Source organism: Gouania willdenowi, chromosome 10 (genome assembly GCF_900634775.1).
Source record: "Gouania willdenowi chromosome 10, fGouWil2.1, whole genome shotgun sequence".
NCBI classification, from domain to species: Eukaryota; Metazoa; Chordata; class Actinopteri; order Blenniiformes; family Gobiesocidae; genus Gouania; species Gouania willdenowi.
The window spans coordinates 17,793,340-17,819,703 of record NC_041053.1 but is presented as its reverse complement, the minus strand read 5'-3'; the positions used below and the strand labels follow the sequence as shown (position 1 = coordinate 17,819,703).

The following is a 26,364-nucleotide window of genomic DNA, read 5'->3' as shown; positions in this document are numbered from 1 at the left end:
TTCCATAATTAGCTGATCCACCTTTTGGCAGCAAAAACAGCCTCAAGTCTTTCTGAATATGACGCCACAAGCTTAGAACCTTGGTCTCTGGGCAGTTTGGCTCATTCTCCTTTGCAGTACTTCTCAAGCTCCATCATGGGAGACGTCTGTGCACAGCCATTTTCAGATCTCTACATAGATGTTCAATGGGATTCAGATCTGGACTCTGACTGGGCCACTCCAGGACACACAGAGTGGTTCTGAAGCCACTCCTGTGAGATTTTGTCTGTGTGCTTCAGGTCATTGTCCTGCTGAAAAATGAACCGTCGCCCCAGTCTGAGGTCAACAGCGCTGTGGAGCAGGTTTTCATCCAGGATGTCTCTTTACTTTGGTGCAATCATCTTTCCCTCTATCCTGACTTGTCTGCCAGTTCCTGCTGGTGAAGAACATCCGCATAACATGATGCTGTCACCGCCATGCTTCGCTATAGGGATGGCATTGTCCTGCTGATCCAAACATGACGCCTGGGATTCACACCACAGTTCAATCTTTGTCTCATCAGACCATGGTCTGATAGTCCTTTATGTGTCTTTTGGCCACTAAGGAGTGGGTTTTTCTGGCCTGCTTGGTTGGATAGTTGTCCATCTGGAAGGTTCTCCTCTCTCCACAGAGGAACGCTGAAGCTCTGACAGAGAGAACATCTGGTTTTTGATCACCTCCCTGACAAAGACCCTTCTCCCCCGATCGCTCAGTTTAGACAGCTGACCAGCTCTAGGAAGAGTCTTGGTGGTTCCAAACTTTCCCCATTTTTGAATGATGAAGGCTACTGTGCTCATTGGGACCTTCTAAGCTGCAGATGTTTTGCAGTATCCATCTCCAGATTTGTGCCTCAAAACAATTCTGTCTCACAGGTCTACAGACAAATCCTTTGACTTCATGCTTGGTGTTTGCACTCTGACATGCACTGTTAACAGTGGGACTTATATATAGACAGGTGTGTGCCTTTCCAAATAATGTCCAATTCAACTGAATTTACCACAGGTGGACTCCAGTTAGACTGTAGAAACCTTTTAAGGATGATCAGTGGAATCAAGAAGCACCTGAGCTCAATTTTGAGCTTCATGGCTGTGAATACTTGCGTAAATGTGATTTCTTAGTTTTCTGTTTTTGATCAATTTGCAAAATAGAAAAAAAAATAGATAAATAAAAATTACATTGTCAGTATGGGGTATTTTTGAGGAAAGAGATTAATTTAATACAAGTTGGAATAAGGCTGTAACATAACAAAATGTAGAAAAATGTGAATACTTTCCGGTTACACTGTATATTGTTTTTCTATGCACTCTACGTTATATACTGCTTGTAATGCTAATGTATGCAGCTTTCTTTATATTCATTCATCAAATGTTTTTATTTTAACCCTTTATCGTCCATATATTTGTGTTATCTTGGTTTTATGCTTCTTGTATGTTTGGATTCACTGGGTACTACGAATGGAAAATAGCTAAAATCCTGAATCCGTTGTATTAATGAACTTGTAAATCCATCAAAATGCATAGTTCTTTCCAAATATACATATACATTTACTTAAAGATTAACAAAAATGATATAATAAAGATGTATGACTTGTAATAAATGATTAAATGACATATATTTTCTCACTTTAAGCTAAAAACTGAGTGAAAGCGTCTTCAGGCAGTTTTTTGTTGGATGCTGTGTTACTGCTTCCTGTGTCACCCTATGTTATGTTTGTCATGTGATTAACCTTTTCCTATTGATCAGCCCAGAGTTCCCACCTCCTCAGATGATCAGCAGACAAAGTCATTTAATTCCACCTTCTGGGCTGGATTTCTAACTCACAAATAACTGCAAACCAGCGTTTACACAACCTGGACTCTGCACCCAGTGCAATGTACACTTCACTACTACAGACCAGAGTCCCATTCTATCCTTTTTATGCACTTTTTTTTTTTTTTTATGTAAGAACTGTGAACAACAGTTTGAAAGTGCTAATTACATGGTTGCTGAACTTTGTATGGTTGATCAGGATGTTTTAGCTGCCAAATAATGTGTAGCAACATTATGTGTTGAATGTGTTTACCATGCAATGCAACAAAACTATCACTTTCTTTACACCATTAATGCACATATTTAACATGAATAGATGCATTAATTGACTGTAGATAATTTTTTTGTGAGCTTTTACACATTCAGATTGCACATGAACTGCTATGGGGTGCTGATTGTAAAGTTGCTCATGTTAAAATAAACAGCAACTTTTAGCAACAAACCATGTTTGAAAACATATGTGATTTTTTTATGTTTCTAGTTTTTTACCAAATTTACAGTGACATTTGTGAAATTTGTGATATTTTTTTTCTTGTAAAATGTAATGTCAAAAATAGATCTAAAAGTGAAATCCAAATGTTAAATGTAACGTTTAGATATAAATGTTAAATTTAAATTCTAAATGTTAAATCTAAATTCTGAATGTTAAATGTTGAATGTTAGATGTTGAATGTTAAATCTAAATGTTAAATGTTGAATGTTAAATCTAAATGCTAAATGATGAATGTTAAATCTAAATGCTAAATGATGAATGTTAAATCTAAATGTCACTGGTCAAACCAAATATTTAGCTAATATGCAAATTCAACTGAAGTACCAAAATAAAAGCTCATTAAGATTTTACATTTAGCATTTAGATTTAACATTTAGATTCAACATTTAGATTTAAATGTAACATTTATATTTAGATGTAAGATTTAGATTTAGTTCATATTTAACATTTAGATTTAAATTTAACATTGATATATTTTTACAAAAAAGTAAATATCACAAATTTCACAATTATTGCTGTAAATCTGGTCCAAACTAACATAAAACATGGTTTGTTCCTAAATGTTGCAAAAAGTTGCCGTTTATTTTAGCATACGCATTTTTTATAATCAGCGCCTCATAAACTGCAGCTTAGTTTTCAACTGGTCTCATGGAAAAAAAGGTAAAGACGACTGAGCAAGACCCCCTGAACCTCTGACAGTCCTAAAGCCTATGTGCAGTTGAGCAATTTGTAGATCTGAAGGTCAAACTATGTTGAACATTATCATGTGATGGCCAACCCCACAGGGTCAAACTCTAGATCTGACACCTTTCTTACTCTTTGAAAGAGCCTGTCCTCTAAAACAATCTGTCTGCCTGCTCACCTCTTTCAGCAGAAATGAATGTGCACTGTCGAAACCAGAAGATTGGGTTTTATGTTTATGGAAAAAAAATTTCTGCATGGACATTTATAATCTTAGGGCCCATAAATGTATGTTTCCATGATGAAAATAGACTCAGCTTTAAATGCTTGTTACAGATGTTTGGAAATCAGGTTTTAGCAGTATACAATTTACAAAGGTTTCTTCCCTTATAATAAATGTTTGAATGAGTGCCTTCATTTTATTGATTAATTGCATTTTTTTTTTTTTTTTTTTTTTTTTTAATACTTCAATCTATGACATCTGTTTACTTTATTCTCTCTTCAACCAGTGCTAATGTCTGTGGAGTCTGATTTGAGGAGCCACCCCAATGTTTATTTTCATCTTCTTTAAAAACACACAATCCCACACAAAATAACTTTTAATATTAGAAACTTCCAAGAACAGAATATTTTGATGTTTTTTAACTTAATGTTTTTAACAGAAACGTCAAACTAAATGGCAAACGTCAATCAAGATGTCATTCATTTAGAGCGAAAAGAAGAGACAAAAAATTAAAAAATGTATAAAATGAAATGAAATGGAAAAATAACAACAGTAATAAACAATAAAGTTCAAGGCAACCTGACGCAAGGGGGAAATTCAAGTCACTTCTGGATATCTGAGATCATACCAAAGATTATGTCATCTCTAGATGATGCTAGAAATAATGGAATTCTATTTTTGATCCGATTTCAAATACAGTGCCAAAAAAAAAATCTAAATTACATCAAATGATAAAAAAATTATTAATAAAAAAAAACTAAAAATTGAAAAAAACACTTGTCCATCTTAACTCCATTGTGTGAGTTGTTCTTCCTCCTCAGCAGCAGGGGGCGCAGTGACAGCAGCAGACTGCATTGACCCTGGCTGAATCTGGGACCGTCTCTGTGGAGGTTTCCGGTTCCTAAGGCCATCAGCCGTCACATCAACATCCACAGACATATTGTGGTTTAAAACGTTCTACGGTCACAGCGGTAGGTGTAGCATTAAATGTGGTCTATGTTGACACTGTAATGAAATGTTTAAACCCGTCCGTTGGAATAAAAGGCATTCCTGTCGCCATTTAAAGTCGGGGTTAGCACACGGCTAGTGTTAGCGACAGTTAAACTGTGGGTGAATGGACTAATTCTAAGATGAGTTAACTAATATTGTGCGATTTTTAAAATAATACCAGTGCAAGTTTGCTTCTCAATAATCAATAGACTTATATCTGTTGGTTTTTGCCTAGTGCATGATTGAACACTATGCTTGTTGTACATTCATCACTTTTCGTCTTCTCTGCTCCAGGACGCCACTGATGTCGGGGATGAAACGTGCAGCGGATCCCAGCGGCTCCTCCTCCTCCGGGGCTCCACCTGAGAAGCGCAGGGAGCGGGAGGCAGAGGACGGGGGTCCCGGTGTGACGGCCGGGGGCAGCACCGCGGTGGAGACTGTCATCAAACTAGGAGGGGTCTCCAACTCAGTGAGTCCCTTTATCAAGTACTGGAAAGGTGGCAAACAACAGGGGAAGCACACGTTATTAAAAAAATAATTAAATAAACAGCAAACCATATCATATTTAATTTTTACCCCCATCCTATTCAACCCGTTATTCTGTTTTGAGCTGGAAGGCAAGACTAGGCCAATTTGATTGTATAGCACATTTCATACACAAGTCAATTCAATGTGTTTTACATGATCCAAAAGTGCCACAGAAGACATTCAACAGCTTAAAAAAGCAATAAGAACATGAAAATAAGCAGTGAAAACATTGAAAATCAGCAGTAAAAACATTAAATCAACATTAAAGTGATTATAAATCTCCCTCTCAGTCAAACATGGTAGAGATATAGAGTGCCTTTAACTTGGATTTCAAAATGTTCACATTGGATGCTGACTTCATCTCTGCTGGCAGTTTGTTCCACTTCTTTGCAGCATAACTAAAAGCAGTGCCACCATGTTTGCTGTGAACTCTGGGCTCCACTGTCTGACCTGTGTCCATAGATCTGAGAGACATATGGGATCCTGCCAAGTGGTCTGGGAAAGCTAAATTGAGTACACCTGGTCAGGTGATCAGATCACCAGTTTACTATGATCTATCCAGGCCCACGTACATTCCCTTAACCTCCAATTTCCACCGGATCCGTAAATGCTTTGTATCAGCTGCAGAACCACAACGGAGCTGATAGGTTTCCATGAAAGTCAAAGTCCCAATTTGCTCTAGCATGCTCGAGCACTCTGCAGCAGATACACTGCCCTTCTATTTTTTGCCGTATGCCGGAGCTGTGCTGCATAACTTCACCAAAGATAAGCCCGGCACAGCAAGTACTGCATAGATACATAATAAAATATCTGTTTTTTTTTTTTTTTTTTCAAAATAAAATACTCCGTGTTCAAGGTGGATCGTAATAACATCCATTTACTGACCCACTTTCTCCATCTCAGGGTGGTGGGGGTCTGCTGGTGCTTTTCTCCAGCTTCCCTCATGCGCTGGCTGGGGGTACACCCTGAACAGGGCTGTAGCGGATTGTATTTCACATTTAAATATGGACCTTACCCATGGCTGAGTTACAATGATCTCCACAATGGCGGAACATTTACAAGACAGAACTGAGTGGATTTCTTCCTCCTAAACAATGAACTGTTTGTATAGCTGTGTGGTTCTCTTTGTATTGACTACAACTTGCTATATCACGCCATTATGCATGAATTATTGGGATCTCCTGAGTTTCTGCTGCAACAGATATGCAGCACAGATGGATGCGGTGGGGACTGCAGACTACGCTGTAGTTAACGCAGCAGAGCAGTTACAGAGTAATTACGCATCCAGTGGAAATCCGGTGTAAGGCTTCAGTCAAACTGCTTGCTAAAGCAGATGTGCCCATATCTGAATCCGATCTGTCAAAGACAGTTGAAATAGCACATTTTTTTTTCAAATCCATCCCAGCCACTTTCATATGTAGTCGTAAATCCAATAGTTATCTGAACGAGCAGGTCATATTTAACCAACCTTTACACATCATTGAAATGCGATAAACCTCTCAATTCTGTGTACCAGGAGAGGATGAGGTCCCAGTGTACAAATGCTTCTTCTTAAAATTAGTTGACTTTTGTGGTGCTGACTTCAGTTGTACAGCAACTCTATCAGTGCTGCACACATGCCGACACGAGATGCCTTCATGTTGACTTCAGTAACCTTTTCTGAACATTCAGTTCAGATGCATTTAATGTAAAATATGAACAAGCACACAAATAAATCAGATTTTTCCCCAAAAAAATACCCAAATTGTGCATTAAGATCTGCTTTCTGAATGTGGCCTTATTTACAGATCCTATGAAACCTTTCTCTACCACTCTTTTTCTCATTCTTAAGTCCAGCTGTTTGCCAGCTCAGGAATGGACATGGGTATTAAAAAGTTGGAACAGAACAATCACTGGATTTTACTGTTTGCTTTAAAAAAAAAAAATCTATTTAATCATTTTTAATTTGTTTTTAATTTATTTTCCAGGAGGATCAAGACATCAAAACCCTTCAGGCCAAAAACCGGAAACTTGGAGAATCTCTTGATCAGAGACAGGTAAATCCATTCTTTATTTGTCACAATTTCTCCCAAATGTTATTCCTTAAAGCTGGTTTGTGTTCTTGTTGTTTTGCAGGTGATTGAGGATGAACTGCGAGAGCGCATTGAGAGACTGGAGACACGTCAGGCTACAGATGATGCCAGTCTGCTGATCCTTAACAGATACTGGAATCAGGTAACCAACAGAGCAAATGCAAAATGTTCCCATTCAAAATGTTGTTTCCTGTTCTTTTAGGATGTACAGGTCATAACAGGATGCCTCTCTTTTTTTTCAGTTTGATGAGAATGTTCAACTCACTATCAGGCGTTACGACCAAGCAAGCATCGAACCTGAAAAATCTCCACCAGGTGAGGGACGGAGTCTGAAGCCAGAAACACCTGAACCTGATGGAGACTCAAATCAGGAGAGAGCCAAGGACAGAGGTTAATAAAATGAAATCAAGTTTTCATTAGAAAAGGATGAACCTCGAAGAAAAATTTTATGATTTCTCATGATGGTTATCATCCAGGCCATCAAGGAGAGACCTCCAACTCTTTCTTGGCTACTTTGGCTAGCAGCAGCAGTGAGGAGATGGAAGCTGAGCTGCAGGAGAGGGTTGAGTCTAGCCAGAAGCAGGCCAACCGTGTGGTGGAGATCTACGAGTCCCTGAGGAGTACCGTAGGCCAGCTGCAGAAGGAGCTCAACTCTGGAGCTGGTGAGAGGAATAAATGAGTGCTGTCAGGAGATAAAAAAGATTGAGCGATTAATTAATTATGCTCTGTAATTTATTGAACTAATTAATCTCACCTAAAAATTGCTGAGAAAAGCCATCAACTTGAGGTTTTTTCATTTAAATGAAATACATTATTGTGGCAGATCAACAGATTGATATATAACAAAGTGGCTTTATAAAGTCATTTATTGTTTTTAACAATACTTGTCTGAGCAATACAATTACAATTTTTCTCACCTTCAGATAATCATATTTATCCAGTGAGTTTGTTCATATGTCACTCATGGACTTATTAATTTTGGCTCTGAACCCTGTCATCTTGTCCAGTGTGGATTGGCAATACGGCGTGCTTGCAGCATGTTGCACTTAGCACTGTCTGAGTGTCCATGCTAGCCGCTACACTGTTAGCATTGAGATGGTAGCGGGGGCCGCAAAGTTCCAGTGATAGGCAAACTCTTTCTTGTACGCAACTGTTATTTTTATAAGCCAAAATTAACGCCAACGAAAGCACAGCAGTCTCTCGTAGTCTGTGCATCAGTATTATGGGTATACCGGGAACTCTTGAATAGAGAGAGGTTTTCGCTGTTTGGAGTGCAAAAAAAAAAGCATCTAACTGCACAATTTTTTTTTTGTGTGTTATTTTTCTGTAATTAATTAGTCACAAATAACGCATTAAATTCCCAGCCCTAGAAAAAAAAGACAACTAAGACTTTGTTTAGATACATTACTACTGAGGCGGAAACGCATTCATGTTTTTGTGGATTTGGTCTCATTTCTTCCCAGAGGGCACTTTGTGGCAGGCAGCTTCCAAACTCAACCCCCTCCTGTCCAGTGAAAATGAGCGTCTGCAGCGGCTGACGGAAGACCTGAAGAGGAAACACAGTCAGATGACCAGCGAGGTAGGAATTTACTTTCCTTTGTTATCAACGATTTATATAAACTTTAGGGTTTATCATGTCTGAACTGTCAGGGCATCTGCATCATTGGCGGTTACACAGTTTATAGGAAATAGAATTGTAACTTTTGTTATTAATGTATCTGTTTGTCTAATGTTGTCTTATTTAGTCTCGTACTTTGGGCCGCGCCGCCAACAAAGCAGAGCAGCGAGCCAGTGAGCTCCAAGTCCTGATCGAGGAGCTGCAGTGGGACATGGAGAAGATCCGACGCAGAGAGAACAGGCTGAATGCACACCTGAGTGAGATTCTGGAGAGGGTGAGACCTTTAGGGATCGCGTTAAGATTTGAAGTCGATTGCACTATAATGTATGTATAGTTTTAGTAACTTTAGTTATGAATCCCACTGTGTGCATTAGGTCAACAGCAAAGGCTATAAAGTGTGTGGAGAGGCCAGCAGTGTGTGTGGGACCATCACCATTAACAAGAGAAAGGTACATAGTTTCTCTTCTTTTTGTGTGAAATCAAATGTAACAGATGTAAGAAAGGTGCATGTGTTTGTTTTTTTTCTTCTTTTGTTACATTTCCTGGAAACAGTTTGAGGAAATGAATAGTGAGTTGGAGGAGAACCAGGAACTGGCGGACAATCGTCTTATTGAGCTGCAAAAACTGCAACAGGACCTCCAGAACGTTCATCAGGAAAACAACAACATGAAGGTACCTTCCAATGTGGTGATTGGTTCATGAAGTCTTTCACTGTGAGAAAAAAAAAGTCCCATCTTGTAAATGTATTCCTAAATTAAACTTATTCATTGTTTTTATTCTCCATATAACAAAGATGCAGATGATTTGGAACTTTCTGTAGTCACAGGAGAGCTGTGTAATACCTTGATTCTTTATGACAACTTAAATGGAACTAGATCCTACTTTCTGTTGCTTATATTGTACACACCACCCGTCGCTAGTACACACTGGATGGTTTAGTGAGGTACTCAGCAGCAGCGTTGAGACAAAAGACAAAACTTGACTATTTAGACTGAAACTGTGGCAAGATCATTAACGCGTGTCCAGTCCTTTCCTGCCTCGCACGCAGCGATGGCCTGAGGCTGGGTGGGTTGTGAGGTCTCCACTCTCCTGCCTTGGGTACCCCGAGTCTGTTACAGGTGTGTTGTTATGACAGAGAGGTAACGGCTTCACCTTGTGGTTAAATCCTGTAATGACGGGCAGTGAAAGGAGGACTCAGCTGGTTTGTATACAGTTTAAAAAATGTAAATAATCAATCTTAGGAAATTTAAGAATTGATTCATCATCGTAAAATAACATAATCACGATTAATGATTTTCCATTTTATTCACCACCTTTATTTAACAGATATTTGTGTTTACATTCATTCAAAAAAAATAGCAGGCGATCAATGAAGAGGACTTGTAACCAAAGCTGAAAACTTAACTAAATCTCTGTTATTTTCAACCTAAGTGCATTAAAATCAGTGGTGCACATAAGTGGTGCGCATGCGCACCAACAACGCACAGCAGATTAATCATTGTGCGATTGCTTACTTAAGATTTGGGGAGAGAGCAGTAAAGGATGGGTGTTGTCTCCTGATTGGAAGCTAATTTGCTTCAGTTTTTCATCCACACAAAATTGAATATGTTTGATTTCGTTTTTGTGTGCACAGCAGCATGGTGCACAACAGAAGGGAGCAACGAGAGAGTGAGATCAGTGAGATATTCAGACAGAAACTACAAATGCACTACATCATTAAAGATGGGTGTTAAGAGCGTTTTAACCACTCTAGGAGTCTTTGGTGTGAACGCATCCTTAGACAATATTTGTTGGACGTGCCAATTTTTGCACCAAGCAGGAGAGCACCAGACTAAAAAATTATGTGCCTCCCTTTCTATCATCATACCACACCTTTACTTTTTAAAATCGTGACCCTCTAGCCTTTTGCTTACATTAGTTTTGTTTGTTTTCTGTACTTGTCTTCATTATTAAGGCGGAGCTGATGAGTAGAGCTGAGGGTTTGGTGAAGGAGACCGCTGACTATCGCTGTCTGCAGTCGCAGTTTTCCGTGCTCTACAACGAGTCTCTGATCCTCAAGGCTCAGTTAGATGAGACGCGCACTCGCCTCAACACAACCAGGACGGCACGCCTCCGACAGCTGGATCACATGGAGGTAAATGCAAATGCAAATGAGCTGGTCGCTGGTTTTTGTTTGTTTGTTTATTTGTTTGTTTTACATCTTCTCAAATTCTCTGATCCTCTGGTGCAGAATGACGAAGTGGCTCTGCAGAGAAAGGTCCGCACTGAAGTGTTTCAACTCGAGGACACGTTGGCACAAGTCAGGAAGGAGTATGAGATGCTGCGCATTGAATTTGAACAGACTCTTGCTGCCAATGAGCAAGCAGGTAAAGTAAAGTGTGGTGCGTGAAGATGTGGTTGGAATCCCAACAAATGAATGCATTCCTTTCATTCTCAGGACCGATCAACAGGGAGATGCGTCACCTGATCAGCACTCTTCAAACCCACAACCAACAGATGAAAGGAGAGGTGGTCAAATACAAACTGAGACTCAGAGAGACGCAAACTGAGCTCAACCAGGTGTGAGAGAAATATGCTGCTGTGATCAAAATGTTCACAACTGTTTACAACTGTCCCACTAAGTGACTTATGTTGTATCTGAAGGTTCGCCTTTCAAAGGGAAATGCCATCATCCAGTCCCAGTCGAGCACTGAGGTGGATGTGAAAGAGGAAACAACATCCCCAACAACACCGTCTGTTTCTGGAGAACCTGTGGTCAAATCAGAGGCAGACAATGGTTCTTCCACTCCCAGCAGCACAGGTAATGAGCTCCCAGTTTGAAATGCATGCAACAGTTTGAATTAAATGTCTCCTTCCATGTGGTAATGTCTTTGTACAGTTGTTTTGGTGAAAACAGAGCCAAATGCAGACCCAGATGCAGCTATTAAAGAAGAAGAGAAGGAGGAGAGAAAAGAGAAGGAGGAAAAGAAGGAAAAAGACATAAAGAAGGAAGAAAAAGAGAGGGAAAGGGAGAAGGAGAGGGAGCGGGAGAGGCCGACCCGGAGCTCTGGGAGCAGCAGCAGCATGATGAAGGAAGAGAAGGAGAAATCAGGGAGCAGCAGCCTACCTGAGGAGACGACGGGAGAGCGCCTCTCTGCGGTGGGGGGGTCCAAACGCAAGGAGATGGAGCAGCTGAAGATAGTGCGGGCAGAGCTCAAGTAAGTCCAGTAGTGACGTTTATCATTGTGTTTTATTAAGCACAAAGCATGTGGGTGGTGATGGTCATACATTAAGATGCTTTTTTAATGCTGATTCTTAAATGGCTTTTGTTAAGATAGCTCTGTTGGTCCCACTTCATCTTGTGAACATTCTCTCTTTCTGCATGGAACAGCATGGAGCATCCTGCACTACTAGCATTGTTTGTAACTTGTGCTCAGCTTCATGTCCCACGTTCTGTTTTCTCTAGAATAACCCTATTTGGTTATCGCACAGCTGCATATTACAAATAGATCAAACCACTGAACGTTCAAATAAGTCTGCCTCAAAAGAGAGTCAAACAACTAAAGCTGGTCCCACTATTCTACGCTACTTGCTTACAATAAGCTGACCAGTCGTGACAAGGTCAGGTCCAACGTCACTCTTTAGGTTGCCAGTTTGTAATAACAAACAAATGCATTACTGGATAGATTACTGGAAATGCGCCCTGCAGTTTTGATGCGAGCAATGCACAGCAGTATCAGTAACATGCAAGTGGGGTTGCCAGGTTGGGGGCCCTCTAGTGGCAGCCACATAGTTTGCCTGTAGGCTGGCGCTCACGTCTCGTGTGAGTGACGTTGTTCAAACAAGAGAAGGATAATGTTTACTGTTTAAAAAAACGTACTGCGATTTAGGGATGTAACGATTCACTCAACTCCCGATACGATTCAATTCACGATACTGAGTTCACGATACGATTCTCTCACGATTTATTTTACAAAATGGGACTGTAGACAAAAAATTTTTTGGGGGAAAAAATTAGAAAATACTGTACTATTTTCCTTTTATTTTTCATTGTCAAAAGAATTCCTTGATAAACAATTCAAAACAATGCAATTTAACTAAAAATAAATCTTGAATGAAATAAATAAAGGAATAATACAAATGAAGAAGAAGCTTATTATTTAAATTCTGGTTCTATAGTAAACAATATAAAACTACATAATAGTTCTTTTTATTTTTAAAAGTGCAACTGAAAATGTATTTTGTGCCTTAACAATTGGACTTAAAAAAAAAAACAGTAATTTTACTGTATTTAGGTCAGATATTTGTTTGAACCAGCAGAGGGCGCTGGTAACCCAGTGGTCGGTTGGCATGCAGATATCCTGCAGTGAAGAAGAGATGCTATGCTAGTAGACAGAGCTAATAGAAAAATGTGACTTTTACAGATAATCAAGTAATATTACAGATATTCTTTCGGTGCTAAAGGGGTAATGAATCATTTATTAACATATTTAAGAGTAGAAGGCGGCCAGAAAGAAAGTATTAGCAGACTCCGCCCGCCGCCTACACTTGTGGATAAAAAAAGTACTGCGATTCAATTTTCAGAAAATCGATATCAACCGTGATACCTATGAATCGATTTTTAACTGCCTTACGATTAATCGTTACATCCCTACTGCGATTCAATTTTCAGAGTATCGCTATGAACCGTGATGCCTAATGACTCGATTTTATTTATGAATCAAATTTCCTGCATGGATTTAATTCCATTTTGAAGATTTCATTAAGTAAAAAAGGCTTGATTGTTGTGTTTTTGACTTCTTAGTCATTTTGTCATCCAACCTCTCTCCCCTTGTATACTGTAATTTCTTTAACTTGACTATATATTTGAGGGAGTGAAAGTATAGAATACAGTTGTTAGGGATCGCATGTGGTGTTATACTTAGAAAAAAAATACAAAAATCTAAATTTAATCAGCATATAAAAAAAAAATGTAATCAATTACTAGACATTTCAGGCAACACCAATTGAATTCCAGGCGAGCCCATATGGGGTCACAACCCCAAGGTTTCATCTAAATGTTTCTGATAGACTTGCTGCTGTGCTACTATTAGGCAGATGCTGGCCCTCATTTGGCCTGTGGGCCATTATTTGAATGTTGCTGCCTTAAAGCATTATATTAACATGTTAATGTTTTTATTCATTTGTTAATAACACTGTGCAGGCCAGGGTAACATCACACAAATATTAGATAATGGATGAGAGCAAATCAACTTGTTTCTATAGATTTGTTAAATTCAGTTTTAGGCTCTTATTTGTTTTTATTTATTGAGATTTTTTATTGTAATTTTCCTCGTTTGGAATTTGTTGTTCAAGCCAGTATTTTATAAGAATGTTGATCAATCTCCAGTGTCTTTTTAGTGAATTAGAAATGTTTCCTATTATTTGTTTTTAAAGTGCATCTAGAGATATAAATACAGTTCTATTATACAGCACATCATCGTCACGCTTTGCAATGAAAGATAAAATGATTTAGATATAGATCTTCCTAACTTTGATGAGCTTCTATTAGTGAGGTTTGTTGTTGCTTTGTTTGAACACATGATGTGGCTGTGCAGGAAAGCCCAAGAGTCTCAGAGGGAGATGAAGCTGTTGCTGGACATGTACCGCTCTGCACCCAAAGAGCAGAGAGACAAAGTCCAGCTCATGGCTGCAGAGAAGAAGGCCAAGTCTGAGGTGATCACAGACATCTTCTCATTTTGTTCTGTTTTTTCGTGAAAATCACAATCTGCTTCCAAATAAAAATGTGATGGCCAGTTGTGTGGCTGAGATTTCTTTCTTTTTAGGATTGTTTTTGCTTTTGTCGTTAGGGCGAGGAACTGCGACAGAGACTGAGAGAGCTGGAGGAGAGGGAGAGGAGGGAGGGCAAGAAGATGGCTGATGAAGAGGCGCTGAGGAAGATCCGCTCTGTAGAGGAGCAGATCGACATCCTCAACAAGAAGTTATCTATAGCCAAACAGGTGTGTGTGTGTGTGTGTGTGTGCACGGAAACATGAAAGTGAATACGTTTCTGTATTTACTGACACTCTGTGACTCTGCCATAGGAGGAAGACGCGCTGCTGAGTGAAATGGATGTGACAGGTCAGGCATTCGAGGACATGCAGGAGCAAAACATCCGCCTGATGCAGCAGCTCCGAGAGAAAGACGACGCCAACTTCAAGTTGATGAGCGAGCGGATCAAGTCCAACCAGATCCACAAGCTGCTGAAGGAGGAGAAGGAGGAGCTTGCCGACCAACTCCTCACTTTGAAAACTCAGGTGAAAACCAGAGCACTAGAGTTTAGATTGGGCCCAAAAAATCCATCCCAAACCGACCCGGGCTCGTGGGCATAAAGCCAGACCCAACCTGAGCCCGACCCATTAACTTAAATTGTAGGCCCGAGCCCAAAGCAAACCCAGCGTAAATTATTATTTTATTGAAAGTATCGCTGCCGGTAGATTAGTAGCACGGTGCCTTGCGCGACGAGTAACACGCCAAAAATAAACAATCAAACACACAAAGAACCGTCTTACACCGTCATACACTCACTACCATAGGAACAGAATTGTTCACTCTTTTCCCCAGTCTCCCAGCCAATCAACACTCAGAACACATGTAAACAAAGGCACACATTGGCAGAGAAAGCTGCACGTAACCATGATGCCTTTTCGGCCATGGGAAATCTCAGCATCAGTTAACCACTGAATACACAAGTGGAACATAACCAGAACATAGAACCCAGTACGTTACAGTATGCAGACCAGACCGGGCGGCCCGTGCGTGGAGCGCAGACCTGACTGAATGAAAAAACACCAACTTTGGTTCAGAGTTTGGTTTTTAACTATTTTATGTAATATTTGTAATAATGTGTGTGTTAGAGCTGGGCAATATATCAATATTCAAGACATATTGAGTTTTCTATTTTGGTGATATGGAAAATTACAATATTGCCTACATCAATATGCATAGTTTTTATAGCTTAATTTGTATCAAAATACTTGTTTTAGGAGTCGCTGCTTTCACTACTTCTCAGAACTGCATAAAAAGCTCAATTTGATGGATTTATGAGTGCGTCCTAACCCAGACTTCCCCCTAAACAAGCCACACTACAGAACTCACTCACGCAACAGTGCAGCTGTTTGTTAATAAATGTGCCTGTGTAGCATTTTGCATCAGCAAATTAAACCCAGAAATTGTGTTTCTGGTAAGACTGAATTTGAATTTAAATTATCAAGATTTATATTGTATATCGCTATTTTGAGAAAAAATATCGAGATCTGAGTTTTGGTCCCTATTGCTCAGCCTTGGTGTGTATTCTAACTAAATATAATATTTGTGCATCATTTTTTTTTTATGCACTATGATTATATAGTGAAACTATATACTATCACAATTAAAAAAACAAATAAAACAATGTTATAACCGTAGTGTCACCCTTTTTATTCATGTTTATCTAATATTGTTATTATTTTTGTCTCTTGCAGGTAGACGCACAGCTGCAGGTGGTGAGGAAGCTGGAGGAAAAAGAGCGCCTCCTGCAGGGCACCATCAGCACTGCAGAGAGAGAGTTAGCGCTGCGGACTCAAGCTCTAGACATGAACAAGCGCAAGGTATCAACAATTCTAACGCTGATTGTGTGTTTTTGGTGGTGTGTGAAAACATCTGCATTTGGCAGAAGCACTACACTAAGTCAACGTTTGTGTTGGTTCAGGCCCAGGACTCTGCACTGCTGTCAGAGGAGGTGAAGACTCAGTTGGAGCAGGTTCAGCAGAGGCTCAAACTGGTCAGAGCGGAGGTGGTTGAGAACAGCCTCTCTAGAGAAAAGGAGTCTTTTAATGCCCGACGAGCACAAGTAAGTTCCTCTGAAACAATCTTAAAGGTACAGTCCACAATGTGGGAAAGCTGGCATGATTTGAGCTCGCTAAACCGCCTCTAAGCTCCACCCTCTCCCCCCTCTCATATGCTCCCTTCAGTGCTTTGTCCAAAGCCACGCCCCCACAAGCTTGAATGTGCATCTGATGTAAAATCTAACAAATCCCCTCAAATCTAAAACTAATAATGAGCTTTCCAACATAAAGACAGCGCTTTTCAGGCCCTTCAGGTGACTCATTTCTCCTCAATATTTATGGGAACGTTGTCACGGTCAGGTGATGATTGTGCATTCAGGAGAAAAGAGATTTAAGATTTTAATGATGAAAATTTCATAGGCACGCACATCGCAGAGGATAACTAGGTGCTGGACTGGGAAAAACTATGACAAAAGCAGCAACAGTGAGTCCGCACACCAGGTATACTGTAGCTCCAAAAGACAGGTTTAATGAAAAGTTTAACGTTTCAGGCTCACGTCCTTCATCAGACAGAGCACAAACAATGGGTATGCGTCCTCATAAAGGTAAACATGATATATAATTCATATTGTTAAATTCACGTAATTTATATAAAACCACAAGATTACAAAAAATAAGAAATAAAATAAATATTAATTTTAAATCCAAAAGCAACAATACTGATGTTTATTTGGTCAGACACACGACCATGATAAATAAACAAAAGAAAGGAAATCCATGTTGAACAAAGCCAGAAAATTTCAGAAGAAAAAAGATAAATAAATATATATATATAGTGTATCCTAACATAAATACCTCTCTCACAGACGTTTGAAAATGTATTGGAAAAAGTTTTTTAAACATATATACTATTAAACCACAAAATAAGAGACAGAATCCACACATAGAAAAACATCAAACAATCAGAAAAAAAGGCCTGAGATCAAAGTCCTCATTAAGTCCTTTAGGGGATAATGTGTCAAAAGTATAAATCCAATAAATCCAAAACTTTAATTACCAAACATGGAACTAACATCTCCTCCACGTGTTGCTTGTTTAACCAGTTAAATTCTGCAATATCTCTCAAAGAAGAGACATTGTGCAAATAGTTTGTGAAGTGTTGAGCAACAGGACTTTTGGCATCATGGTTTTCATAGATTTAAAAAATCTCTGAGTGACATTTAGTGAAACACTTAAATAGCACTTGGTAGAAGGGCGCTGTGGAGCCACGGACCAAGATGGCAGCCTAGTGTGAGTGCTCCCTGCAACTCTGCTAAAAGTTTACAAAGTCCTAGTTATTAACGCTTCTAACTAGTTCTACAAGATGTCTAAACAAACAACGCTTAAAGACTGTGAGAGCAGCTCCAGATCTCGTGGTTCTCAGAGACCCAAAACTACAACTATGACTACTGCGGCAGCCGACGATGCTAACGATGAGAGCAGCTCACGGATCGACTTAGCTACGGTGCTAAGTGAGCTGCAGTCACTCCGTACGACTATCACCGCGATCAACACCAAGATAAGTACTCTTGATGGTTTTGGGACAAAACTTGACAATGTGGAGAGACGCATAACTGAGATGAATGGCTCGGTCGACGCCGTGCAAAAAAGTTTTATGGATCTTCAACAAGATATTACCGCTAACGCTAGGCGGCTAACGGAAGCCGAAGGCCGCATAGGGGTCACTGAAGATGGCCTGGAGAGTGTGAAAACGGAGCAGTCTGCCGCCGCTAAACGCATCGCTTATTTGGAGTCTAAAATGGAGGACCTAGAAAATCGTGCTCGGAGAAAGAACTTAAGACTGGTAGGGCTCCCCGAAAACGCTGAAAAAAACCAGCCCATGACTGATTACATCCAACACATGCTGCCGATCTGGTTGGGGCTTGACGCCGGCAGGTCGTTCACATTGGAAAGAGCACACCGCACCCTGGCAAGACCAAGACCGGACCAGAACAGAGCTGTAATCATTCGTTTCCTACGATTTCAAGACCGTGAGTTTGTCTTCAACTCATCCAAACAACGCTCGCTCACTCATGATGGTCACAGGCTCTTCTTTGCTCAAGATTTATCAGCGGAAACCATGAAGGCGCGGAGCCCATTCAACGCAGTACGGAAAAAGTTCATCGAAGCTGGATCTTTTCGGGGATTCACCCTACGCCCTTGCAGGATGAGAGCTCTACACAATGGGAAAATAATTCTTTTCTCCACACCAGAAGAAGCTGAGGACTTCCTCATAAACTCTTTAACCTTTAAATGGCCAGGAGTGCAGGTAATCACAGCAGGACTGATATGGACAATAACACAGGTGCACTAGCTTGATATAGACTTTCTTATGATACATTTATATACCTTTGCACTTTATAATTTATTTTGATTATATGCAGAGATGCTACTACCATATTTGGTGGACACCTTATTTTATGAACCTGGTGTGGACCTGTATACTTGTTCTATTTGTTACCGAAGCTGTTAAATCAAGAAGCGTTAATATTATTATGCTTTATATCTATTAGTCTAGGACTTTAAGTGTTTGAAGTCTCAGTTTGGGATGCGGAGTTGGGGATGCGGGGCACTTGGGCTGTCTGAGAGATGTGCCTACAGTAAAACCACTCCTCATTAGTGTGGATTGGTATTTGCCCTTATACCGTTTTGTTTAAATAAGGGAAGGGGGGCGGGTTTTTTCAATGGTTAAGTGTTTTTATGTCTGGTTCAGTTCTTATCATTTTAACTTGTTTTACTCGTTTATTTTTTGTCACACTCAACATGGTCATCGATCTCAAAATGATATACATAAAGCAACATGGAAGGTTCAAAACTGTCTGATTTAAGATTTACAAGCTGGAATGTCAGGGGACTTAATAAGTTAACTAAATTGAAGCAGGTAATGAATAGACTTAAAAACCTGCACTCCAAAATAATTTTCCTTCAGGAAATTTATCTTATGGCCAATGAAGTTAAAAAAGTACAGCGTAGGTGGCCTGGTCAAGTCATACACGCTACATATAACAATTACGCTCGGGGGGTATTAATTCTCATCCACAAAACAATTCCTTTCCAACTTACTAATACTATTAGGGACCCCCAAGGAAGGTTTGTAATCGCCCAGGGTAGGATCCTGTCCCTCGCACTGAATTTGATCAGCATATATGGTCCTAATGAGGACAATTCAAAATTTTTTGAAGATTTCTTTCTGACCCTGTCCTCATTGAATGGCCTAAATGTTATCGGTGGGGATTTCAACTGCACTTTAAACCCGCTGGTAGACCGCTCTACAAAATCTGACCCCCATAAAAAACAATCCAGAAAAATTATTTTACAATATATCACAGATTTAAATTTAGCAGAAATCTGGAGAAAACTTAACCCAGATAAATTAGAATATTCATGCTACTCAGGGATACATAAATCCAGATCTCGCATTGATTATTTTTTAGTGTCACAAGAACTGGTATCTAAAATTCAGAATTGTTGGTATGACTGTATAGTCATCAGTGATCATTCCCCCATTTCCATGTCTGTACATATGGAGAAGCTTCAGCAGTCTCCCCCTTATTGGCGTATGCAAGTGAGATGGCTCCAAAACCTGGAATTTGTTAAGTATGTAGAAGAAAAGATTGATATTTACTTTCAGATTAATACTAACCAAACTAACGCATGTATTAGATGGGAAGCCTTCAAGGCATATATTAGAGGGGAGATTATTAGTTTCACAAGCACTCAAAACAAGAAACGAAAAGCAGAAATTAATAAATTAGAGAAACAAATAAAATATTTGGAAATAGATATAAATAACAAAGATGACCCTGAAAAACAAAAACGGTTACTAACCTTAAGAACGGAATACAATAAATTAACATCTGATAAAGCAGCAAAAAGTTTACTGTGGTTGAACCAGGCCTTTTACGATCAGGGAGAAAAGGCTGGCAAATTGTTAGCTTGGAGAATAAAAAAAATAAAATCTGAAAGGGCAATTAATGGCATAACTACGCAACCAGGAGAGATGCTGAACGATCCTCAAGATATTAATAATGCATTTAAGGAATTTTATCAATCATTGTACAGGTCGGAATGCTCCCCTACTCCCGCTTATAGAGATACCTTTCTTAATCATCTTCGGTTCAATACAGTCACAGAGGAGGTTAAAGAGGACCTGGATAAAGACATAACAACGGAAGAGCTACTGCAGGCCATTAAAAGTATCAACTCAGGTAAAGCTCCGGGGCCTGATGGCCTGCCAGTAGAGTTTTACAAAACCTTCCAAAAGCAGTTACTGATCCCACTTTTGAGTATGTTTAATGAGTCATTTAACAGTGGCACATTACCACCAACCTTAAGACTTGCTACAATAATCCTTATTTTAAAACCCGGGAAAATACCAACTAATTGCTCTTCATACAGGCCTATTAGTCTCCTGGGAGTTGACACAAAAATACTGTGTAAAGTTCTTGCTAAAAGGCTAGACCCACACATCCCTTCTTTGGTACATAGCGATCAGAACGGGTTTGTACAGAGTCGTCATGGCTTTCATAACATCAGAAGGGTCCTCAACATAATTAATTCCCAAAATAATACCAGGGATACAGCGTTGTTATCTCTAGATGCTAGACAAGCGTTTGATAGAATCGAGTGGCCTTACTTGTTCAATTTGTTACCAAGATATGGACTTGGGGGAAAATTTCTGAAATGGATAGAATTACTGTATACCAACCCTACAGCACGTGTAATGACAAATAATAATTTATCAAGCCCGATAGTGTTGGAGAGGTCAACCCGTCAGGGTTGCCCCCTTTCCCCATTATTGTTCATTTTGGCCATTGAGCCTCTAGCCATGTCCATTAGAGCTGAGACCAATTTGTCAGGTATAACTATTGGAGACCATGAACATAAGATATCATTATATGCAGATGACGTAATCCTTTTTTTGTCAAACCTATCTAACAGTGTCCAGACACTATTACATCTAATTAATAAATTTGGTCAGTTTTCTGGATACTGTATTAATAATGCAAAATCTTCTATACTCTTTTTGAACAAAGACGAAAGAATGAATCCAGTTATAAGTACACCCTTTTCTAGTGCGACTGAGGGCTTTACCTATCTTGGAATTAGGATTACTCCCCAAATTAACACAATTGTTGAAGCAAATTATGACCCGTTGATGAGAGAGGTACGAGAATCGCTTGAAAAATGGACAACAATGCCAATATCAATGATTGGCCGGATCAACTTAATTAAAATGACTATCTTGCCAAAATTTTTATACCTGTTTCAATCGCTCCCCCTACCACTGCCAAAATCTTTTTTTAAAGAAATTAATCGTGTATTTTGTAGATTCATCTGGAACAACAGAAAATCTAGACTCAGACTTAGCTTATTGTATATGCCATATGATAGGGGCGGTTTACAAATGCCCAGTTTAAAGTGGTATTACTGGGCCGCTCAGCTACGCAGTACTATGTTTTATTTTGTTAAACAATCCCCTCCAGCATGGGTTTATATTGAACAGGCATCAATATCTAAGCTGCCATTAAACCTATATCTATATTCAGCAGATTTTAAAATCTTAAAAAAAACAACAACAAATCCTTTCCTTAAAAACTCTATTGATATATGGTTTAAAGCCCATAGACATATTGGTGATACACCCCCCATCTCTCAATTTTCACCCATTTGGGGTAATGCGCGGTTTACTCCTGGCAGGGCAGATGGTGGCTTTCAGATTTGGGCCGACAGGGGGGTGCAAAAAATTGGAGACTTGTATGTTCAGGGCACTTTACTAACATTTATTGAACTTTGTTTTAAACACTCACTGCCCAAAAAACACCTCTTTAAATACTTACAATTGAAGCACTTCATCTCGTCAAAGCACCACCAGGCTATATGCGAGCCACCGCTGTCCCACCTCGAGGATATTGTGTTAAAACACATGCATGGGAAACGGCAAATATCTATAATATATGCAGCACTTGTCTCATACGACAAGGAGTCTAGTCATGATAAAAGGAGGGCATGGAGCCTAGATATTAAGGAAGATATTGAAGAAACTGAGTGGGCGACAGCTTGTCTAAAAGCTCAATCACAAACCATTAATACCCGAATGAAACTACTGCAACTCAAGTGGCTAATGAGGACATACATGACTCCTGAGAAACTTAGTAAATGGTCCCCTGGCATTCCAGATACATGTGTAAAATGTTTGACTGAGAAAGGTACTTTAGTTCATTGTGTATGGGAATGTCCCAAGTTGGTAGCTTTTTGGAAAATGGTTGTCCACACTTTAAGTAAAATCACAGGTATTCAGGTACCCTGCTTAGCAAAACTTTGTATCTTAGGGATATATCCAAATAACTTTCCTTCTAACTCCAAGTGTAAAACTCTGATCAACTTTGGCCTCCTGCAGGCCAGGAGGATGGTGGCTCTGTCTTGGAGAGAGACTGAAGTATCTTCTGCACAATCCTGGATTAGAGAGATGGCAATGTGTGTTACATTAGAAAAGCTAACCTATGTAATTAGGGGCAAAGCACAAGAATTTGAAGAGGTGTGGACACCCTTAATGGACTTTCTAAGGCAACAATAGAATATATTTTGCTGCATGGTTGTTGAGTGTGATGACTTATTATTATTATTATTATTATTATTGTATTACTTATTTATTTTACTTATTTATTTTTCTGTTATTATTTACTTTTTTGTATGTGTATACGCTGAAAGACCAGCTTGCACTTGATTGAACAATTAGTATGGTGCGTGTTGATGTGTTTTATATGCTGCTACTGAAAATCAATAAAAACATTGTTCAAAAAAAAAAAAAATAGCACTTGGTATGCCACAGAAATAATGGACTACTTCCCTTTGTACCAAAGAACTGACACCTGAGTGTAGGGCTGTAGTCAACCAAGGAAATGGTTGGTCGACCAGGACTATGGCACACGAAGCGATTCGTCGACCCAAAAAAAAAAAACGGAGAATGAATGATCAGGTGCAGAGGAGAAAGAAAAAGAGAGACAAATATTTTGTTTTTGCTTTTTGTTGGTTTCGATTTGCTTTTAAACACTGATCATTTATGATGTGAACCTTATTCAAGCTTTGACCAGAACCCGACAAAGCAAAAGTGAAACCTACAGGTCCGACAGACATTATAACTATATATATTTATATCCGTGCCCGACCTGAAACCGACAATTAAAAGCTATTATTTCCTCTTGCAAAGTTCATATTTATGTTTGATTTAGTGGTAAGCCTGCTTTTATTAGCAGACATCTGTTAATATCAACATCAGATCAGGACTGGGGAAACAAACGCACGTCAACACAGGTGCGCAATGCGCCCGTAGCGCCAGAGACAGTAGTGGATCTATTTACATAATCCACGTATCAAATATCAGGATAATCCATGTTCTTGTGCAGAAAAATGATTGATTTAACAGTGGATGTCTTAATTTGTTCCATCTTTACTCTGATCTGCTCTGAGGACAGTCCACTGCGCTGTCAGCTGAAGCGCAACACTTTTTTTGCAGCGCAGCACGCACCTACTCAGCTGTTGCTAGACATAGAATCATGTTTAGGCATTAAATAGATGATATTGATATTTAATCCTTATCACCTATATAAGTACGTTGTTTTTTTTTTTTAATAGTATTGAAAATGATACCATTGCTGGTCGACCAATGAAACTCTTGGTCAACCACGACGGCATCGACCATTTAGTCGACTAAACCAGTGGCTCCCAAACAGGGGTTAGTGTACCCCTAGCGGTACAGGAGCACATTGCAGGGGGTACTCAGAAATATTTAACAGTTTATTCAAAAATAATTGGGAAATGTTGTTCGTTCCTTTTAAGGCTATTTTTGGACAAAATAATCACAAATTAAAAGTACTATTGCTCAATAAAATGCTATATTTTCTTGTAATTTATTGAAACAGGATTATTTTATGCTGTAGAGGCCATTTTATCACACTTCTGACAAACGGACACAATAATTAGCTACATTTTACATCAGAGACCACATTTACTTACTATTGAAGTACCTACATAAAAGTTGCATTGGTAATTTAAAGAAATAAATAAATTATACTCATTGTTTTTAATTTGTAGATTAAGCTTTAGGGAGCCAATGTTCATAACACATTTCGAGGTTTAGGAGAGTCCGTTCTTCAACAAATGAAAAAGCATATTAAATTATGGAGAGGGTACATATGAAGAGGGGGTACACATAAGTTGACAAAAACTGAATGGGGATACATGGGACAAAAAAGTTTGGGAACCACTAAACTAAATGACCAAAGTTGTCAGCCCTACCTGAGTGATGCTATGACCCACATCTGTATGTGAGGAATCTTGGATGTTCATATAACTAAAGCTATCTGATTTGGCATTGGGCCTACTGCCATGTAAACAGGAAGGATAGTGTGCTGGGCTGCTGTCTGTTTGCTATGTATGATCACATTGTGCCAAAACCACAACAGCTGGTTGCCGTGGGAGATGCCCTTTTACACATTATGAGCAGTGTGCAAACATTTTAGGACTGAGTGTTAATCAGCTGCTCTTACTAACATTGTCCAACCTCTACCAACTCAGTAAGGTCTTCATGACATTGGCCCTGACAGTGAAACAACTTCATTAGATAAACTCACTGGAAAACCTTGTGCTTTTTTTTATAATTTTTATTTTCTTTGAATTCTTACAAAAGTGCAATTATTTTGCATTCATGAAAGAGTTCTTAATCATGATGAGTCATGCAGGAAATGTTCCTTCATTCCTCTTTATTGCATCTTTGATTCTTTTTTCAGGAGGATATCTCCAAACTCAGGAGGAAGATTGAGAAGGCGAAGAAACCCGCAGAGAAAATCAGCAATGGAGATGATATCTTGAATGAAGAAATCAGTGAGTACAAGGTAAGGTTGAGTGGTACAGTATTATGATGGTTCATTCTGAAATTTCAAAACTGAAGCTGCTGGTTAGGTTTAAGTAAAACTGCTTAAATAAATGCTGGAGTAGCGGTGGAAAATGAAATTGGTTCCACAGGAGACAATGGTGACTGCAGAATTTAGTGGTTGTTGGGATTTTTGCCTTTTAAAGTAGAAGATCATCAGCCTTTATGTTGCACCTACAGTATTCTTCTTCTGTGGATGTTAAATCCACTCTCTGATCACGTGGCCTTGTTGCTGCCCTACAAATCTGTGTTCAGGGGCGATATGTCCATTAGGTCAGGGACAGGAAGTGCTCCTCAGTCCATTATTCAGACCTCCTTCTTCCCTTTTCTCCCCTCTCCCTCCCTCAGGCACGTCTAACTTGTCCCTGTTGCAACTCTCGGGTGAAGGACGCCATGCTGACCAAGTGTTACCACGTCTTCTGCTTCGAATGCGTCAAGACACGCTACGACACTCGCCAGAGGAAGTGTCCAAAGTGCAACGCCGCTTTCGGGGCCAACGACTTCCATCGCATCTACATTGGCTGAAGTGGCGAGTCCCGCCCTCCACCCTGTGCTGCGCCTACTCACGAGGAAGGGAAAAGAAGGTCAAGTAAAGAGTACAAATAGTGCCTGGAGCCAAACACTCTCATGTCGGGACACTGGTGCAGGCTTCATCCACGCTCTGAAAGGCTTTAATGTTTATTTTTACATGGACTGAAAACTCTGTCATCCTCTGTCTACTATTATATTGTTGTTTTTTTAAATGGTGCTAAAAAAAAACAAACTTTGCCTAGAGGATTAAGCTGTTTTTGTGTGCTTGTTCAATAAGCAATGAAAACGGTATGCAAAAAGAAAGTCAGAAAAAAACATTCCTAACTTTTTGTAAATGTGCGCACAATGCTATGTATCATTGCTGACTGAGTTCATTTTTATTTTTTGAAATTTGTCTCTCTTTTTTTTGCTCTTAGATGATCACGAGTGGCTGATTTTCGTTGCTTTCCTGCTGGTTAATAAACTCTTGTTCAAAGTATATCTGTGTTTCTGTTTTTCTTAATTTAATCCTCAAACATGGGTCAAAATGCCTCCATTCATGTCTTATTTACCAGAATCAGAGGAAGGATATATAGCTTACATATACTGTATATAGGGAGTATATTACACTGTGTATGGCACTAATAAAGGCTGAGATCTGTTTGAA

At 39.4% G+C, this 26,364-nt stretch overlaps 1 protein-coding gene across 1 annotated transcript; it reads left to right on the top strand.

Moving 5' to 3' along the window:
• The first annotated feature begins 4,058 nt into the window (after window positions 1-4,058).
• On the top strand, window positions 4,059-26,196 carry rnf20 (ring finger protein 20, E3 ubiquitin protein ligase). The gene is made up of 22 exons (XM_028459413.1): window positions 4,059-4,195; window positions 4,509-4,683; window positions 6,710-6,778; window positions 6,858-6,956; window positions 7,057-7,204; window positions 7,291-7,476; window positions 8,278-8,393; window positions 8,560-8,706; window positions 8,807-8,881; window positions 8,985-9,104; window positions 10,387-10,566; window positions 10,663-10,798; window positions 10,870-10,991; window positions 11,076-11,232; window positions 11,311-11,629; window positions 14,009-14,126; window positions 14,261-14,410; window positions 14,495-14,707; window positions 15,914-16,039; window positions 16,141-16,281; window positions 25,045-25,149; window positions 25,536-26,196. The coding sequence occupies exons 2-22, from the start codon at window positions 4,519-4,521 to the stop codon at window positions 25,710-25,712; spliced, it is 3,069 nt and encodes a 1,022-aa protein (XP_028315214.1). The 5' UTR covers window positions 4,059-4,195; window positions 4,509-4,518; the 3' UTR covers window positions 25,713-26,196.
• Window positions 26,197-26,364: the final 168 nt, after the last annotated feature.